Source organism: Gymnoscopelus microlampas, assembly GCF_963454915.1.
Source record: "Gymnoscopelus microlampas genome assembly, chromosome: 15".
Lineage (NCBI taxonomy): Eukaryota > Metazoa > Chordata > Actinopteri > Myctophiformes > Myctophidae > Gymnoscopelus > Gymnoscopelus microlampas.
The window spans coordinates 17,307,575-17,323,897 of NC_139952.1; the positions used below are offsets into that span (position 1 = coordinate 17,307,575).

A 16,323-nucleotide genomic window follows, 5' to 3' on the forward strand; every position below is an offset into this window, starting at 1 on the left:
TCCCAGTCCTAGCTATGGAAGTGTCGATGTCAGAAATTCTTCACCTGTCACCAGAATGTCATGTGCTTGCTCATTTATTTCGGACAGTCCTGAAGAAGTAGCCATATAAGGTCATGCCCATGTGTCACCACCCACTGTGTATCTATTTTGTGTGCCCTCACTCTGTATAAGAGGGGTTGGAGCTCAGGAGATTGTGCTATGCTACCGGTGTGGTGCAATCTCTGGGAGCGCTCCTAATACAACTCTGTGTTCTCAACACTTCTCCAACCGTCTTTTTTATGGAATTCAGTTTCTTCAAGTAAGTTCTAAGAATTCTATTAAAACGCTAATGTGGAAATTGCTGCAGTATACCAACAATTGACAAAGCAGGCAGCTGTAATGGCAAAGCTCCAGGGCTTTGACTTCTGGAGGACCACATTGAAGGGTGCATGTTTCGTCGTGGCGCCCATGGTAGACCAGAGTGAACTGGCCTGGCGTTTACTGAGCCGCCGTAATGGTGCCCAGCTATGCTACACGCCCATGCTGCATGCCCGGATGTTTGTACGAGACCTAAATTATCGGAAAAAACACCTCTACAATGAAGTGTGTGCAGAGGATAGACCCCTCATCACACAGTTCTGTGCCAACGACCCCGAGGTGTTTCTGCAGGCTTCTCTTCTGGCCCAGGACTACTGTGACGCCATCGACCTGAACCTCGGCTGTCCTCAGAAGATCGCAAAGAGCGGGCGTTATGGAGTTTTCCTTCAAGATGAATGGGAACTGCTGGAGAAAATGATCAAGTTGGCAAATGAGAAGCTGTCTGTTCCAATCACATGTAAGATCCGTGTGTTCAAGGAGATGGACAAGACAGTGCGCTACGCCCAGATGCTAGAGAAGGCTGGATGTCAGCTGCTGACGATTCACGGCCGCACCAAAGACCAGAAAAGAGAAACGACTGGCCTCGCCAGCTGGGAGCACATCCAGGCTGTGCGGAAAGCAGTGAACATTCCGGTCTTTGCCAACGGCAACATCCAGCATCTGAGCGATGTAGAACGTTGCATTCAGGAGACGGGCGTGCAGGGCGTCATGAGTGCTGAGGGGAACCTCCAAAACCCAGCGTTGTTCCAGGGCCGCAGCCCCCCAGTGTGGGAGATGGCTGAGGAGTATCTGGAGCTGGTCAAGCAGTACCCTCCCTGCAAACTGTCCTACATACGAGCTCATCTCTTCAAGCTCTGGCGTCACACACTCCAGATCCACCAGGACCTTAGGGAGGACCTCGGCCATGTGAAGACGCTGGAGGGTTTGGCCATGGTCAGTCGGCAGTTACGACTACGCTGTGAGGAAGAAATTGCACAGGGAAAGGAGGAGGAACAGAAACAGGCGTACGGCCTACCCTTCCCTCATTGGATATGCCAGCCTTACGTCAGATCGGCACCAAAGCAGATTGTTCCCATGAACTGCAATAGCCAGGAGTCAGAAGTGAATACTTGTACAGTACAGAAAACACGTACAGCAAAGTGTCTTGTCCTTGTATCTTGCTTCTTTTTCTTTTGTTTGTTTGTTTTTTTCTCTCTATTTTGACATTCATTTTTTCTTTGTTTTGTAAAAAGGTAGGCGTAATAAGCTATGGCTTCAGCCTCTTTGGTCAGAAATGTGGTTACCTTTTCTTTATATATATTTTTTCTTTTGTATTACCTATATGAAATCTTAACTATGTTACCACAAAATCTACAAAATCTTCTATGTTAATTTCTATGTTTATGTTGGTGTGTGTTTAAGTAAATACTTTGAAATACTTTAAACAATATTTGAAACATTTGAATCCCAGGTCAACAGGTGTTTACCACTAGTCTGACGGCCAGCATCCATCCCCTTTAATCCAGACATCAGTACAAGCCTGGACTGTTTGATATTGTGGAGATCTACATAGGACATGTCTCAATGTTTCTTTCACAAAAAGAACAAATGTATGTATGTTCGGTATCGTTGGTCGGCCCCTATAGGAATCTGGAGCATGAGGTTTGAGTCTACTAGAACCCATATTTTGATTCCTTATTTAGATCCTCTAAATAATGATAAGCTTTTACTGTTGAATTGCCTCTCTGATCAATAAAGTGTCTTGCCTGCCTGCCTGTCTGCCTGCCTGCCTGTCTGCCTGCCTGCCTGCCTGCCTGCCTTCCTGCCTGCCGCCTGCCTGCCGTCTGTCTGTCTGTCTATCTATTGTATCTACTGTATGTATGCTCTGTTATTCTTATATTCACACTTTTTCCCATGCTGCGGTGATAGTTTAGTTTAACCTTAGCTGACATGTCCAACGCAAAGCATTCAGTTTGGTTATATTTCAATCTAGAAAAATAGTGAAAAAGCAACCTTAAACAGTCATAAGATGCACAACCCAGAATCGCACAGAATCACAAACACATTATAAAACTATGGCGGCATAAGTTTGAGGGCAAAGAAATGCAGAATATTTAACGGCTTGAAACTTGTCTGCCTGGCTATTCACATACAATGAAACCTGAGGGTGGACAATAATCTATTCTACAGCATCCAACTGCTGTAACTAAACTCTAAAAACATGAAAAAATGAAAAAAGCAAGGCTGTTTACTGAGGACAGAACTGAATGCACCATCTTGAAACTTTACATTACATTATATTACAGTCATTTAGCAGATGCTTTTATCTAAAGCGACTTACAATAAGTGCATTCAACATAGGTAGACAAGAAAACTACTAATCACCAGAAGTCTTAAGTGCATTCTCTTCTAAAACAAGCAACTACAGTAAGAGTATACCTAGCGCAAAGGTAAAAGTGCAATATATCAGCTACCTACTCTTGTGCACACACACACACACACACACACACACACACACACACACACACACACACAGTGAGAAGATGCCAATAGTCAGGGCAAAACGATATGGGTATACATTTGAACATGTACACCCACCAGGCCAATTTAGTTAAGTAATTATAAACAACGGTAAAAGCTGACTGTTAGGAAATAACTAAATTAACGATCAATGTTTCACAGGTTGAGATAGCAATAGCCAAACCAAGCCAGTGTAGGTATCTCACACTCTGAGAGATAATTCACATTCAGATTCAACTTAATGCATAACAAGTTTACAGGCTTAAAGGAGTAGTTCACATGATTTGATATAAGGCATTTTGTTCAAAACAGAGCACTCCAGCAAACTTTGGAAGCCAATCTTAGACAATCAGGATGGAATATGAAAAATCTGAAAGACCTGTTTAGTTTAATGACTAGAGATACTGTGTACCGATTTGCGCAATGTTTGGACAAAATTTGTAGGAGTAGGCCTACTGTCAAAACGTGTTTTGCAAAAATCAGCCTCCTGGTAGCGCATGGGTACTCATGGGTACAACAGGCCCATGAGAAAAGGTAGTGTGTGTGTGTGTGTGTGTGCACAGTTTCGCTGCCATCAAGCCAGCGGTGCCGGAGATTAGCTGTCCACAGACAGAATGACGGACTGATGGACAAATGGACGGACGGACTGTCACGGACACGGTGCAAAATGTAGTCTCGGCCATATCTTTCAGCCTGGCAGCCAGGAATAATGATGAAGAGATATATCTAATTCCTTGTAATAAATCAGGAAAGCCCCTTTCAATGTTTGAAAGACAACTTTAAAAAGAACACAGGCTGACTATTGAAACACCCCCCTGGGGCCCTGTGCTGAGGGAGCTGCAGGGGACTGAAGGGTCTTTAAAGATTTCATGGTTCAATGGTTTATTATTTGGTCTAGTGTAATATGTTTTTCAGCTAGCATGGACAATGACCTCCTTGAGTGTAGTTTACCCAACTTATCCAACATTGCTCTCTATTGGTGATGTTTTGTTACTGCAGGTAGGGTCAGACTTACAATGATTTATTTGTCAGGTCAACACAGCTCAGGTGGTCAGAAATGTGTTTTGGTGGCATCAACTGGACTGGCACGGATGCAGAGACATGCTTAATAAACAGTACAAATAGGCTACTGAGTCTGACACCCATGGCACAGGGACAACAGGAGGACCTCAGATATGGTCGCAAACTGCTGTATACGTACACTCTTCAAAAATAAATGTTTTAAATTAGAATACAGCTAGAAATACAATAGATGGCAGTAATACACTCCTATATTTTGCCCAAGGCGATGGAAATCAAAAGATTATTAATTTGAAAAAAACATTTTGTACACTTTTATTTTGGAAATGAAACCAGACTGGAAGTTCAAACAGGCATGTCGCTTGCTTTCCTGGCTGGTTTCAGTGTCCATTCATGCTGCCATAGGAGGGTTGTGTGTGCGCGAAGCGTAGGTCCTGTCTGTGTGAGTGATCAGGGTATCGTACTGCGTTCAGAGCGTTGGACCCCGACCGACAGGGTGTGTTTTGTTTTAAAACGGTGAATCACAGTGAGTCGTGTCGGTTAGAGTTAGACAATAGACAGTCACACACAGCACGGATTTATATTCACTTTGATCTGGAGATCTCGTCCTTGTGTTCCCCAGCAGCCAGAGGAAATGATCGACTGATTTGAGGTTAGTTGGTTACGTTGTTCAGTCTTGTCAAAGTTTCGTTGCTTTTATTAAAAGTTTGGTTCTGTCCATAAAGACATGCATTTTGTTTAAACAGTTTAACGTTACAGTAAACATGAGTCATTTGACTTCTCGAGTGCTTGTGGCTGCCTGTCTGGTGGTTGCACAGTGAAATGATCTGGTGTGATGATCAGACACACTGTCATGTTTGAAAAGGAGAGTCGTTAGGCTATATCTGGCGTCATACATATATTGCCAGTGCTGGAAGAAGTACTCACATTTACTTAAGTAAAAGTATCAATACTGCAATGTAGAAATTTAAGTATTGGCATCAAAATATACTTAAAGTACAAAAAGTAAAAGTAGGCCTACTCATTGCGCAGAATGTCCCATTTCACAAGTTCAAAATGTATTACCAATATTTTGAAAATAGCTGGGATGCACTGTGATTGTGAGCTTGTAGATCTGCTTTTTTTCAAATGGCGAAATATATATACGGCTGAAGTGTTAGTGTGTTTTGTAATAATCAAAATCAAATGCCTCTGAGATGTACTGGAGTATAAGTAAAAGTACTGACAATTGTTAAAACGGAAGAAAGTAAAAATACCTCAAAATTGTACTTATATATATATATATAATATTAATATATATAATATATAAATTAAAAAAGTATAGGCCTATTTCTGGGCTAACTTTGAGCTCTGTTTGGCACACTTGGGAAATCTTTTGTTGTGATTACTATTGATCTATAGCCAGCAAAGCTTGACATGTCCCAAGAAACATCAATAACTGAGATCATGGCGTTGAAGTAAAACATACTTGGGAAAGTACAGTGACAACATGACGTCACAGCGAACATCATGAGTTAGCCCCAGTACCTGTCCTACTGCATGTTCGCATATTCATCATGCCTTTGCTCTACTTTGTGCTATTTATAACTCTTATGTCTTTTCAACTGTAAATGCAGTGGTGGAAGAAGTACTCACATTTTTTGCTTGATAAATAGTATCAGTACCACAATGTAGATAGATACTCTGTTACAAGTAAAACTTTGGTATTTAGAATTTACTTTAGTAAAAGTACAAAAGTATATTGGCATCAAAATATACTTAAAGTACCAAAAGTAAAAGTACTCATGCAGAATGTCCCATTTCAAGTTTTCAAAATGTATAAAAGTCTTTTGAAAATAGCAGATCTACAAGCTTGCGAGGCGTTGTGAGCTTGTAGATCGGCTATTTTCAAATATAATGTAGAGTTTAAGTGGTTAATGTGTGGTTAATGTATGTTTAGTACTCAAAATCTAAAAAGTAACTCGTAACTAAAGTTTTCAAATAACTGTAGTGGAGTAAAAGTACAATATTTTCCTCAGAGATGTAGTGGAGTAGAAGTAAAAGTATTGAAAATTGGAAATACTCCACTAAAGTAAAAAAGACCTCAAAATTGTACATAAGTAGGCCTACAGTACTTGAGTAAATGTACAAGTTAAGTTTACACCACTGTGTAAATGTAAATGCTGGCCTGGTGTGTCATTTATATCTAATACAACTGTAGGATGACATTCTTAACCAAAAATCTTCAAGGTTGTTGTGCTGACTTAATTAGTTCAATATAGCCTGGTAAACTCCCCCTCCGGAAATCTCTACTACTGAAATCAAATACAAATGAGATTTCCGGAGGGGGGGTTTACCAGGCTAAGTTCAATACACAATGTAAAGACTAACATCATCATTGCTGATCAATGTAGCTTTTGAAAGCAACTATTTTCTCTCTCACTTTGGTCTCTTCTGTTCCCTTCATGTATGTTGCTGGGACCATCCACCTACTGAATTAAAGTAGCCCATTTATCCCACTCTGTCCAGACAAATAACAGAGGCTGCATGGACAGGCCTGCCAACAAAACATTTTCTAGACTAAATCTAATAAAATGTAGTCAACTAAAACAAAAACATTTGATTTCAGGTGACTAAAATATGACTTAATAGAATTTTATTCAAAAGACTTGTGACTAAAACAAAATAAAAATTTGCTGTCAACAGTAAAACCTGCTAGATAATTAAGCTGCTTTGATGCTGAACATTATTGGCTTCTTCTGACACACAACACAGGGGGTTTACAGAATTAGGGTTTTATAGGGAATAAATTGTGTGTGTGTGTGTGTGTGTGTGTGTGTGTGTGTGTGTGTGTGTGTGTGTGTGTGTGTGTGTGTGTGTGTGTGTGTGTGTGTGTGTGTGTGTGTGTGTGTGTGTGTGTGTGTGTGTGTGTGTGTGTGTGTGTGTGTGTGTGTGTGTGTGTGTTCGTTCGTTCCATTACACAGCAGGCCAGTTTAGTCAGAGGCTTTTAAGGGACAGAGGAACAGGAAGAGAGAGAGAGAGACGTGGTTGGAATGAAAAGAGAGGGAGAAAACATGATAAATTGCTGCATCATGGTGTCTCATCTAATAAGCATGAAGCCTAAATTGTACTTCGTTGCACAGCAGTGTCTTGAATGTGATCCAAGAGACCAGTGAACCCAGTACATGAACCCCCCATCTCTCTTGCTATTAATTGTACCGTATATGAATAAACAAAGAATACTGTGGAAATGATCTGGGGAAACAAAATGACAGAGGTTAGGAGGACAGACAGAGGAAAGGTTAAGGAGAGGGGGGAAGATGAACACAAAGTGGAGGGCAACAGCGGGACAGGGAAAATGGAATCATGCTTATATTTATTCTTCGCCATACTACAGTGTCGCTTCCTGACAATAGCAGAAGCTCATGCCACGTCATACAACAAAGTATAAATCAGGCTTAAGAGAAAACGCAGAATTGGCAGTAACGTTTGAAAAAACTAAACAGGGGGTCAGAAAGAGGGGGGATGAAATCGTTCAGAGGGCGGAAGAGTGATGATGTGTCCTAGTACCGTTTCATGGGCAGTATTTTGCCTCCAGCTGGAGGTAATGACAATCAGATGTGCGTTTTGTTTACTGAGATGCTTATTAGTTTGGGCAAAAGCAGCTGCCACCCCACCAGGGGTCACACTATAAAACCATGACATTACAGACACGACAGAACAGTCCCCTCCTGCCACAACCATGACAAGAATTATACATCAACATCACCAAACAGAGAGAGGAGGAGAACCACATGATGCAGCGCACATCCTTAGTTGGGAATTGAATCCTGATGCTGATGACACGCAACTGTGGTTTCTTATTTCTGTGACTAAACATTAACATCTGGTGTGTGTGTGTGTGTGTGTGTGTGTGTGTGTGTGTGTGTGTGTGTGTGTGTGTGTGTGTGTGTGTGTGTGTGTGTGTGTGTGTGTGTGTGTGTGTGTGTGTGTGTGTGTGTGTGTGTGTGTGTTAAAGTATGTGTTCAGTGTGCAAATTAGGCCTACTGTACATGCAATAAAATCAACTGTGGGTTGGATAGAGGAGGTGCATTGTGTTGAGCCTTTTGTATTAGATGCCCAGAGTTTTTCTTTCAACTCAGTGATAAAGTTAAATTAACATATTTACAGAAAACTGTGTGTAATTTCATGAATCATGGCCGGCTCAATATCTGGTTTGGAAGTCCAAGGTAGTGGGTGCCAAGACAACGACTTAAACATGACAGTTTTCCCATTTTGCTCTGAAGTTAACCTCAGTGTTTTCACATTTAACATGGTCAATTCCGTAAAAGTACGATATTTACTGTCTCTCATTCATCCAACTTACAAGGTGTGTGTTTGTGGCTGTGTATTGTATTTTTTTCAGTGCGATTGTTATGGCAGACCTTCCATCAGGACTGTTGGAGGCATGTGTGGTGGTGGGAGCCTCAAGTGATAAACTGCGAGACTTATTACAGGTATAGCGCTCACACACACACTCACACACTAACAACAACAACAACAACAACTACTACTACGTACGTAGTATTAGAATCTCATAATTTGACTGTACTGTAAGTAGCAGCAGTAACTGAGGGATTTACTGCGAACAGGTATTTGCACATAATACTTTTAAACACAGATGTAATTTTATGGATTTAATTTCATGATTGTTCAGAGATTTCCATATAATCAATGTGCCATAACCATAGAATATTACATTGTCAATATTTGCTATAGACTCTGGTTCATTTACATAACAATGTTGCTAACAATGTAAGCATCACACACACACACACACACACACACACACACACACACACACACACACACACACACACACACACACACACACACACACACACACACACATGACATTAGCTACTATGATCCCTGATTGATCACTCGATGTTTAACAACTTCACACATTTAGGCATTTAGCAGGTACAGTCTTATCCAAAGTGACTTATGTGCTAGATTGGAGTAAGCAGAGTATGCATTAACCCTAGTCAATAAACGACAGGGTAAATATATATAAAGTAGAGTGCAATGAGAACAATGTAGTGCTTCTTTTTTTTTTTTTTTACTCAATTTTTATTGGAACAAAAGATTTTCAAAAGACAGATACACATAGCCTACATGAAATACAAGACAGAACATAAAAGTGTGGGGGGGAGGGGAAAAAAAAGGACAGTACAAAAACACAAGAAATAAATAAAATAAAATACACAAAAAGGCTGCATTCTAACAATGTAGTGCTTCTAAACAACATGTCTAAATAGCATTTGTGGTCTGGAAAAAAACAATCTAAATAATAGCATGGGAACAAGTAACCAACAGTAAACAATATGATTTACAATGAGGTAATATTCTCCCAGATGTTGAGAATGCTTTTCAGGCCATGTGTGTACTGTTATTTGCCAGCGGCAAAGTACCAACGAACTCGCCAGATGTATGGAGAACCGGGATGACTGGAAGCAACGATGGAGGGCTCGTCTGAGGACGACCTAGAGAGAGGCTCTGAATTAAACTTGTTTCCAAAATATTTACCAGCTTCAACAGCAGAGTAAATTAAAAGAGAGCCCCCTTTTGGACGCTGAAGTACTGCAGGTCCATGCCCCGCCCTTTGTATCCAAGGAGACGAGCTCCAGCAATGTGATTGGTCCAGCTTTCAGCCGTGTCCAGAGGAGAAAGAGCTTCATTAAGAAGGTTTTAGTCAGTTTTTTGCTTAATTATTATTACTGTTGACTTTTCCTCACAAAGCAGAACAGATAAATTGTAAATCTAGGTTGTAGATTAGCTATTTTTGCAGTGAAGTAGAGCATTCATAAAAAAAGGAAAAACATACAAATGTAATATGGAGATACAAGATTTATGCCCTACAGCAATGATATTTGAGTTATAGGCTTTTATGTAAAATGTGTTTTCAAAATAAAATTGTTTGATTGCAGAAGAGACGAGATCGTCCGGTTGAGTCATCAACTAACGGAGAAGCAGCCAATCGCATTGAAGGGGCGTCGACCACAGAGGACATCAGTGTTCCAAAGGACCTAGACCTCATTGCCCTGCCACTCCTCTGTTTCCCTGGTAACAACACAATCATGGCAACAGCAAACACAATATTATAATTTTATTTAACATTTGAGGAAGACATTTCTATTTTTTGTGAAGTTGGGCACTGTGGTGATTTTATGAAGGACATTTTACATTGTAATATTTGAACAGTAACCTAGAAACCATTGCTCAAACAGACCAAACTTTAAGTAGCACCTAGTTCTAAAGAAGGAGATGTGGAGACATGGGGTCCATACCTAAACGATACCAGTCATTATTTGTGTTGTGTCTTGACACTCTTTAATTTCCACGGGACAGGGGGTCTGCAGGTCGCCACTGAACAGCGAGAAGACGCTTACCACTTCCTGGTTTTCACTGACCTGTTTGGGAATCGAACACATGGCATTGTGGTGCAGTTCTACAGAGCTGTGCAGGTAGACATCCATGCATGCACTCGTATTATGGTACTGCTTGTGTGAGGGATATGTGTGGTTGTGGTGTAATAAAAATGGGGGGGACCCAATGTCTTGTTGATCCATGCAACTCCAATGATTGCTTCTCATTTGCCGTCTCTCCTGTCAGTCCTTTCACGAAAGCAGTGTCCAGAATGGCCATAGGTGGAAGTCCCGCCTCTACGCACCCGTCGCAATCTGTGTCATCTCCCATTTCCCTTATTACAACGCCTTGAGAGACTGTCTATCATGGTAATAATAGTACTAATGATTAATAATTAATAATAAATGAAACAACAAAAATAAAGTCTCTCTCTCTCTCTCTCTTAGTCTTGTACTCCAGCTTCGGACCTGCAGGCAGGCTGACTTTGAGGATACCATCAAAGAGTTTTCAGCCAAGTTATCCCTGGTCCCCATACCACCTCCTGGTCAGCTACACGTGGTTAGAAATCACTACTGTCTGTCCACCACTGTCTCTATTTCTGTGTGTCTCTACCTAGTAATCCATGACTTTTTAGTCCATTAAGATCCTCACACACTGGGGGCGATTTTTTCATGCAGACATTCGCTGGCGACAGCTACACCTCTGACCAATCAAAATGGTAGGCCAGGGGTCTTCAATAGGGGGTCCAGGATCCCTAGGGGGTCCTCAGAGTTACTACAGGGCAATTGTTTTACACTAACCACTTGAACCCCGAGCATCCCTATTCTGGGGCGAACATTCACAGAAATAGCCGATCTACAAACTGACAACGCGACGCGCTGCGACACGTTGTCAGTTTGTAGATCGGCCATTGGCTATATGGCCATCCCATCCAACTCCTGTTGAAGATAAGTGAGCCAGATGCGCACTGGAGGCTACATAACTGGAGGCCCGGAGCTTTCAAGAAAACTGAACTTGGTCTCATTCCTCAAATAGAATATAGCCTATCATATATTAATGTTACCGGAGACATGTGGCTAGCCCCTGCTCCGGATCAATCGGCTCTCGGAAATTTGTCCTCTCCTTCTGCAAACATGGAGCTGTTGGAGCAGTCCTTCAAATTGTCTGATGGACATTCTAAAGTATTGCCTGAAACGGCTGTGGTACAATTTGAGCTCCTGGATAGTGTGGAACTCACCCATTTCTGTTCTCAAGGTCAATATTGGGTGTACCCAAACACTTCTATTCTTTTTATTATTCAATAAAACCATGACCAGCTCATCATCACTTAAGGTCCTCAAGCACGCCACGGAGAAACAATGGAGTCTACAAACAATGGAGTCTACATCCTCAAGTTGTTGTCCATTGTTTCTCCGTGGCGTGCCCCACAGATAACTTTATTGACTTTATAAATTGTATACGCATATACACGTCGCGCTGGATGTGTATAGGCAGACGCGTCAAAATTCGCCGGCCGAATATTTTGCATTTTCGGGTCGTTTATTCACATCGCGTCGCCCCTGATGTGTAAAGACCTTTACCATTAGCTATCTGTTTGTTATTGTTTTGTTGCGTGTCTACAGCTGCTTAGATGTCTCAGTATGTCTCCTGTCTGCCATTGATTTGCTCTCACTCGTAATTACTTGCTCATTCTATCTCTTGAATACTGCCATTATTTTCCTACAGTAATCTATTCTCTCTCTCTGTGTGTGTGTGTGTGTGTGTGTGTGTGTGTGTGTGTGTGTGTGTGTGTGTGTGTGTGTGTGTGTGTGTGTGTGTGTGTGTGTGTGTGTGTGTGTGTGTGTGTGTGTGTGTGTGTGTGTGTGTGTGTGTGTGTGTGTGTGTGTGTGTGTGTGTGTGTGTGTGTTAGTCATTCAGCCTCCGTCCCCTTCAGGTGTTCCTGCCCTCCAGAGAGGATCAGGACAGACCTGTCATCGACATCGACCTACATCTTCCATTGCTGTGTTTCACACACACAACACTGTTGCAGGTAACATACAAAGATCACAGGATAAGATGGAACCTGATCCCCACGATACTGCAGCCAGTAAACAATAGAAGGAAGCAGAGCGATATTTGTACAAAGGTCTTGACAACCTGGCATGTAATGGTAATAATTATAATAGAAATAGTATTGACCTAAAGTAAAAATAAATCTCAAATCTCTCTCCTTTCTTGTATATACAGTATGTAACGTTTGTTTAAGTATAGTACCAAAATGTTGCATACACATACTGTATATCACGGCAGAGTTTTATAGAATTCATATACCACATACAGTACGTTTAGTTGGGCATAGCACAAATTTCACCTGCAAATTATGAGACCATGTTTGATCCATATCTCAAATATTACTAAAATCAGAATTATCAGTTCAATGTGTACTGTATGAATAATAATATAGACTTCTCTCATTCATTGGAACTATACTGCTTTTGTCATAATATAGGATGGTTAACCCCTGCTATATGTTATGGTTAAACTTATAGCTCAAAATGAAATGGTGAAATCCTAACAACAACGTAAGCCCTAAATGCCCTACCCCAACTCCGAGTTGAATCTTTTTATAGTGGTAAAACCTCAAATCTTTCCCTCTAAAGTCGGCCAGGACACCCATGACCCAGAACCCATTCAAATTGCATTATAAAACAAAATGTGAGACGCTAGAGGGCCATAAAAATGTTTGTGGGGACATTGGGTCCTCACAAGTAAATTGTAGAAAGAAGTACTTACACACAAACACAGACCTCATAACTCTTCTTGTCTCTCCCTAGGTCCTGTCCTGTCTCCTCCAAGAGCAGAGGGTGGTGTTTTTCTCATCAGACTGGGCCAGACTCACTATGGTAGCAGAAAGTCTGCTGCTGTATCTACAGGTCAGTAGGTACAGCAAGGTTGAAAGTTGTTTAAAATAGTGTGGACAACAATGATGGAAATATGACGTTTCTGTTCATTTCATCCAGCTGTTTGATGAATTCTAACGATTATGCAACAATTGTGATGAGCTCAAATAATTGCGATCATGTATTATGTAATAACGCCTACCCTGCCGGTGTTATAATGCATTATTACACGGCTTGGTTGAATGCTTGATTCTGATTGGTCAATCACTGAATTCAGCGGTGTGTTATTTTGGAATAATGACCGCTGTTTAATCAAAGACTCGGAGCACCTGGCTCATATCAATCTGCGTTGCTTGATCCCGTGCCGTACCCAACATGGCAGCCATGTAAACAATTACACAATGTCATTTACAGCTAAACATTGCTGTCAAGAATGTTTTTGAAAACATTTGAAGCGAGAAATAGACAATGCAGTAACCAAAAATGTATTCTATTATTTGATCAAAACCTTTCATTGTTTTCCGAGGGACCGCGTTGCACTGGACACAGTGCACATAAATTAATGGAATACTTTAATTAATACTCTATCCATCTTTAGTTTCCTTCCATTATTTCAATCCTACTGTTGTGTGCGTGTGTTCCAGCCGCTGTCCTGGCAGCAGCCCTACGTACCTGTCCTATCCCGCGACATGCTGGACTTCCTCATGGCTCCCACTGCCTTTCTGATGGGCTGTCATATCAGCCATTTTGAAGAAGTTGCTGCTGTAAGTACACACACACGCACACACACACACACACACACACACACACACACACACACACACACACACACACACACGCAAACACACACATTGGTGCCAGGTTTTGTTTTGGAGTGGTGTCATTATATTTTCCACTTTTTTGCAGAGGGTTGTGCACGTTTAAACATGTGGTTTATAGTAGGTGACAGTTCTTACCGTCATGCAGCCACGGTTCCCAGCTCACACTATTACGGTGCAGTAATACACGAGACGTGTCTAGAAGCACACGAGAGTGGAACAAACAGAAACAATAGCCATCTGCCCGCTTGTCGACCGGCTAATTGAACTTGAACTCTGAGAGTGTACAAATGGAACCCTATGGACCAGAAAGGATCCTGATGATTTTAGAGTGTAGTGGGGGGTCCCAGAGATCAAATAAAACTTGTATGAAGGGCTGTGGCGTAATGCATATCAAACTGGGGCGGTCCTTGACATTTAAAAAGGTTGAGAATCACTGGTGTAAGTTCAGTGTTGTGAGAGCACAGCACAAGACACATGGTCTGTGGTTTACAGCTGCTATTGCTTCAGAGGCTGCTGTCTGTGCAACAGAAATGGTGTTGTAACTTGTTTTAAAGGGTAGTGTTTCAGTCAGTGTCTATGCTGAGCTCATATTGAACAATAATGGTCTGTGCTTCACTGTATTCATCTAGGCTGAGATTTAGCAGTGCTGAGTATTTGTTTTATACAGTAGCCCTCATATGTAACAGCAGCTGTCTGTTCAGATAGACTGAGCCCGGCTCTGTTTGACTGAATTGCACATTTTGTACCCACAGAAGTTGTTAGTGTGTGTGTGTGTGTGTGTGTGTGTGTGTGTGTGTGTGTGTGTGTGTGTGTGTGTGTGTGTGTGTGTGTGTGTGAGTGAGAGAGTGTGAGAGTGTGAGAGTGTGCGTGTGTGTGTTTGTGTTAGTTTGTGTGTGCATATGCATATGCATGAGCACTTGTGCATGTGCATGATCCTGACGTTTATGTGCATCACAGTTCCTGTCAGTACATCTTTCCATGTGTGTATGCGGGTAGCTGCTTATTGACGCTGTCAGGTGGAAACCTTGTATGTCCAAAAATGTGAATTGTAGGAAGATAATTATACAAAACAGTCCTAACCACTTGTGCAACATGCTTATATAACAAAATATAGAATAATGCATTAATTTATGAGAAATCATAAAAACATATAATACGGAAATACAAGTTTTTTTGTCCAATGTGTGTGTGTGTGTGTGTGTGTGTGTGTGTGTGTGTGTGTGTGTGTGTGTGTGTGTGTGTGTGTGTGTGTGTGTGTGTGTGTGTGTGTGTGTGTGTGTGTGTGTGTGTGTGTGTGTGTGTGTGTGTGTGTGTGTGTGTGTGTGTGTAGGAGACAGAGGACCTAATCCTCGTGAATATCGACGATGGCATCATTCAGTCATCATGGTCTGAAACCATTGACCTACCAAACATTCCCCTGACTGCTGCTGACACCTTTATCTCAAGGTACAGCCATACACACACACACACACACACATACACACATACACACACACACACACACACACACAAAACTGTACCATTGGAAGAGATTGTCTGCTGTTAATTCAAGGCATTTTCATGGCCATAGGTCAAACTGTCTGGAATAGGGTTTGGCTGTATGTACAGTAAACTATGTATGACTGTCCCCTCAAAAGTAGACTTGACGTCATGCACATAGTGGCCGCACTAGAACATGCACACAAGTGATCACCCTGTATAGTGCACCTTCACCACTGAACTTGTGATTTGTGCCAGCTCCATTCATAAACTGCACACATGCAGTAGTACTGTAACTATCGATAGTTCAAGATTAGACTTCGATAAAGGCCACCCCATTATTAGACTTATTAGTCTTGTTTTTACTTAAATCACAGTAACGGCAGATAGAGAAAGATTGAAGCTAAAATAGTAAGTTAGACAAATTTCATTCTAAAAGCAGGGATGCATTTTAAACCAAAACTAAGAAGAAAACAAGCCCTAATTCTAGATACTGTAGGATTGTAGAGGATAAACTAAAAGAAACAACTATACAATAACCATACAAATGTAATGCTGTGACAGTCATGTACGATCATCCTGCGTATTAGTATACAATTGTGTGTGTCCAGGGCAGAGTGTCTCCAGTTACACTATGATTTAGAGCTGTGCCACCTAGGAGCGGGCACTGATGTAAACGAGCTGCGATGCCAACGCAGAGGCTGGCAGAGACGCCTCAACTCACAGATACAAAACATAGCCCTGGAACTGGTGGTTAATATCTTCAGGTATGTGTCCTGTGTGCAGGAGGTATTCTTGCATGTGTTTGTCTGTCTCACTCACTCTTAACAACCTAAATCCTATACTTGTTGACTGAGGCCCCCCTGGTCTGTGTTTGGACC

At 41.5% G+C, this 16,323-nt stretch overlaps 2 protein-coding genes across 2 annotated transcripts in view; both read left to right on the top strand.

Annotated features, from left to right (window-relative positions):
* Window positions 1–375: 375 nt before the first annotated feature.
* On the top strand, window positions 376–4,522 carry LOC311061676 (tRNA-dihydrouridine(16/17) synthase [NAD(P)(+)]-like; the record flags this gene model as incomplete). Its single annotated transcript, XM_084080365.1, has 2 exons — window positions 376–1,458; window positions 4,499–4,522. Exons 1-2 carry the CDS (start codon window positions 379–381, stop codon window positions 4,520–4,522), a joined length of 1,104 nt encoding a protein of 367 aa, XP_083936491.1. The 5' UTR covers window positions 376–378.
* LOC311062313 (DENN domain-containing protein 3-like) overlaps window positions 4,287–16,323 on the top strand; it is a 36,843-nt gene continuing 24,806 nt past the window's right edge. Inside the window, exons 1-12 of the mRNA XM_084081240.1 lie at window positions 4,287–4,528; window positions 8,261–8,351; window positions 9,427–9,582; window positions 9,825–9,960; window positions 10,246–10,361; window positions 10,510–10,631; window positions 10,710–10,821; window positions 12,173–12,292; window positions 13,077–13,175; window positions 13,787–13,906; window positions 15,294–15,409; window positions 16,054–16,209. Of these exons, the coding sequence (XP_083937366.1) occupies window positions 8,271–8,351; window positions 9,427–9,582; window positions 9,825–9,960; window positions 10,246–10,361; window positions 10,510–10,631; window positions 10,710–10,821; window positions 12,173–12,292; window positions 13,077–13,175; window positions 13,787–13,906; window positions 15,294–15,409; window positions 16,054–16,209 (1,334 nt within the window). The 5' untranslated portion in view covers window positions 4,287–4,528; window positions 8,261–8,270. The remainder of the gene's footprint in view (window positions 4,529–8,260; window positions 8,352–9,426; window positions 9,583–9,824; window positions 9,961–10,245; window positions 10,362–10,509; window positions 10,632–10,709; window positions 10,822–12,172; window positions 12,293–13,076; window positions 13,176–13,786; window positions 13,907–15,293; window positions 15,410–16,053; window positions 16,210–16,323) is intronic.